We start from the raw sequence: 2,796 nt of genomic DNA, 5'->3' as shown, positions 1-2,796 counted from the left end.
TTGGATCTGGCTGCTGTGCTCCACTTTTTTCTGCTGCAGGTGTTGGAGTTGAACCCTTTGTGTCACTCTAGCAAGATGTTCTGCTCCTGAATCAGCTGGTGGGTCTTGCCTCTAGCCTCTGCAGGGAGTTCTGCTGAAGGGTTCCCTGCTGGGCCTGCAGCTTGGGTCGAATGAGGCTCCGCGGGCCCCGGGTAGTCTCACTCACTCACCAGGCCGGGTTTTGGATCTGTTCAGGATCCTGCGGCCCTGGTGGTCTCACTCACTCACCAGACCCTGCGCCCCGGGTCCTCTCACTCACTCAACGGGCCTGCGCTCTGGGTCTATTCAGGATCCTGTAGCCCCGGGTCATCTCACTCACTCGCCGGGCCTGCGCTCTGGGTCTCACTTTTTCATTTTCTAATCTATTTATAACCCACATAAAATTATGGAATGAAAGTTCTCTCCTTAGGGGCTGGGGAGATGAGTTCAATCCCCAGTTCCACCAAAAAAAAAAAAAAAGAAAGTTTTCTCCTTTTTACAGACTACTATGAATAGAAACACTATAAATTTATAGTTATTATTTAATTTTCATAAAACATTTCGAAAGAAAAAGAATTAAAAAAAAAAAAATTCGAACGTACCTGTGCTGGCTTCTGTCTCTTTTTCTTCTGTTTTTTAGAAAGTCTAAGAACAAATATAAATCAATACGTCAAATATTTGACTTTGTGAAGACTTACTAAGTGAAAAGAAAAGTCACATGCTAGTGTTAAACAATATTTAGGATATAGCACAAAGCATTAAAAGGATAAGAAAATGTACACACCGTCATTTTAGAGAATAACAATGGTTAAATGAATAGAAACAGTAATTAGCCTACATATGATGCTGTTTTTTAAGTTATATATATTGTGTAAAAATTATTTTTGACATCATTATCTATTTCAGCATTATAAAATTTCATTAACTACGAGAGATGTAAAAACCACTGTTGCAACAAAGCAACTTCTCTGAGATAAATGGCATTAACATTTCATATTTTCAAGTACTTTTGCTTTGGTACATCTTCCATGTCTTCCTCAGAACTGGCATTCAATAGATTTTCATCTACTTGAGATCCTGAAAAATTCTCTTCCTCTTCCTCCAACTGTTGTTTCAACAAGGCAACCATCTCCCGGTGTTTCTTTGACTTTTCATGATTCTTCATGCTGAAAGAACAATCCAATATGAGTGGCTGCTCTGGAGTCATTCACATGTGCCCAGCAATGCTGCTGGATTAGCTGCAAACCATGCTGAAACCGCCAAATGTTTGTGACTTTATACAAAGCCACAAAAGCCGGTCAGGAAGGCTCAGCATTAAGATTAAGGACCCTGGAAACCCATTACCAAGCTCATTCCTGGATCCCACCATTCCTGTTTTCTTCCTTGTCATTTATTTGGGGCCAAATTTTCTATTTGTTATTTTGATTTTGCACTTTTTAAAATTAAAAATTTTTCTACAGTTCCCTTTTAATTGGTATGTGTTCACGGAGGTGTCGTATATTGTTCTAGAACAGAGAAAAGAGTTTAAGGAGTCACTGGAAATTGCCAAGACATGCATTCTAGTGTTAAAAGGGAGATGCATAGATTATGGAGTGGTCACATGAGGGCTTACAGGACAGTTTTCTTCCTTGCTTTTTTCACCTCAGGTTTCTCTCTTCTCATGTCTGCTATCCTAAATATAAGTTCCAGCACATCTCTGAAACTATTCAAAAATCTATAGGCAACAGTATGTATACAGGCAATCAAAATATATTTTATAAAACAGAACTGACAATGCATCAGTTGACACACTATGAAGGAGGAAACCTAGGTTTGAAATATAGCTTAGTGGTAAAGCACTTGTCTGGATGGTTCAAAGTCCTGGGATCAGTCCCCAGCACACTCCCACCTCCCAAATCATAAAAGAAGCGTGATCACTATCTACTCTACATCCTCTGTCCAGCTTGTTGTGGTTTCTAGTGTGGGCTACTTCTCCTTTCTACTAAAATTCTTCAGACCCAGGTCCCTTAGCAAAATGAGGATATATGTCAATAAGCGCTGAAGATGATGCAGACATGGTAGGAAAAACAAAGGCACTGACTTGAAGGACTCACTAAGCAAATCTGGAAAAACACAAGCACTAGAAAGGGCAGGAACAAATTATAAAAATCTGAAAACAAAGTACTAGAAATTCGCAAAACTCAAAGGAAATAAATGAGAAAGAGAGCTTGTTTACAGTAGAAGTGCAAATGCTGTCTGATACATTCAGAAGAAGCAAAAAAGCACCATTAGACAACTATTACAGCATAAAAGACCAGGAATGACTAAGTATCTGCATCCAAAATCCTGGGGCCAGGAGTATTTTGGATTTCAGTAGGGGGAGGGTGCAATAGTTTCTTATACAGAATGAGGTCTCTTGGACATTAGACTCCAGCTTAAGCAAAAACTTCTTTTATGTTTCACATATCCTGTACACAAGGCATAAAGGTAATTTTATACATTTTAACATGTTGTTATTCACTGTGATCTGTCACAGGAGGTCAAGTGCAACTTTTCCAATTGAGACATCATGTCTGCATTCATAAACGTTAAGATTTTAGGTATTTCAGATTTCCAAATTGGGGACTGGTGTTCAATACACACAGTGGTAAATTTAGGAGGAAATTTTTCATGAATAATGTATTTGCAAAGTTTTAAAATGTCTCCCTACAGATAAAACATACTTCTAGGAAAAATTTATTGCAAGGAAAAAAATCATTAACTTGGGGCTGGGAAGATAGCCCAGTGGAATAAGTGCTC

General features: G+C 38.8%; 1 protein-coding gene across 1 annotated transcript in view; it reads right to left on the bottom strand.

Moving 5' to 3' along the window:
- Dnajc21 (DnaJ heat shock protein family (Hsp40) member C21) overlaps positions 1-2,796 on the bottom strand; it is a 48,185-nt gene that overhangs the window by 18,464 nt on the left and 26,925 nt on the right. Inside the window, exons 8-9 of the mRNA XM_023707458.1 lie at positions 1,026-1,184; positions 621-663 (exon numbers count right to left, since the gene is read on the bottom strand). Of these exons, the coding sequence (XP_023563226.1) occupies positions 621-663; positions 1,026-1,184 (202 nt within the window). The remainder of the gene's footprint in view (positions 1-620; positions 664-1,025; positions 1,185-2,796) is intronic.

Source organism: Octodon degus, unplaced genomic scaffold, assembly GCF_000260255.1.
Source record: "Octodon degus isolate 3935 unplaced genomic scaffold, OctDeg1.0 scaffold00293, whole genome shotgun sequence".
Classification (NCBI taxonomy): Eukaryota; Metazoa; Chordata; class Mammalia; order Rodentia; family Octodontidae; genus Octodon; species Octodon degus.
Note: the sequence above shows the minus strand (reverse complement) of the source record. Positions and strands in the feature narration are given on the sequence as shown.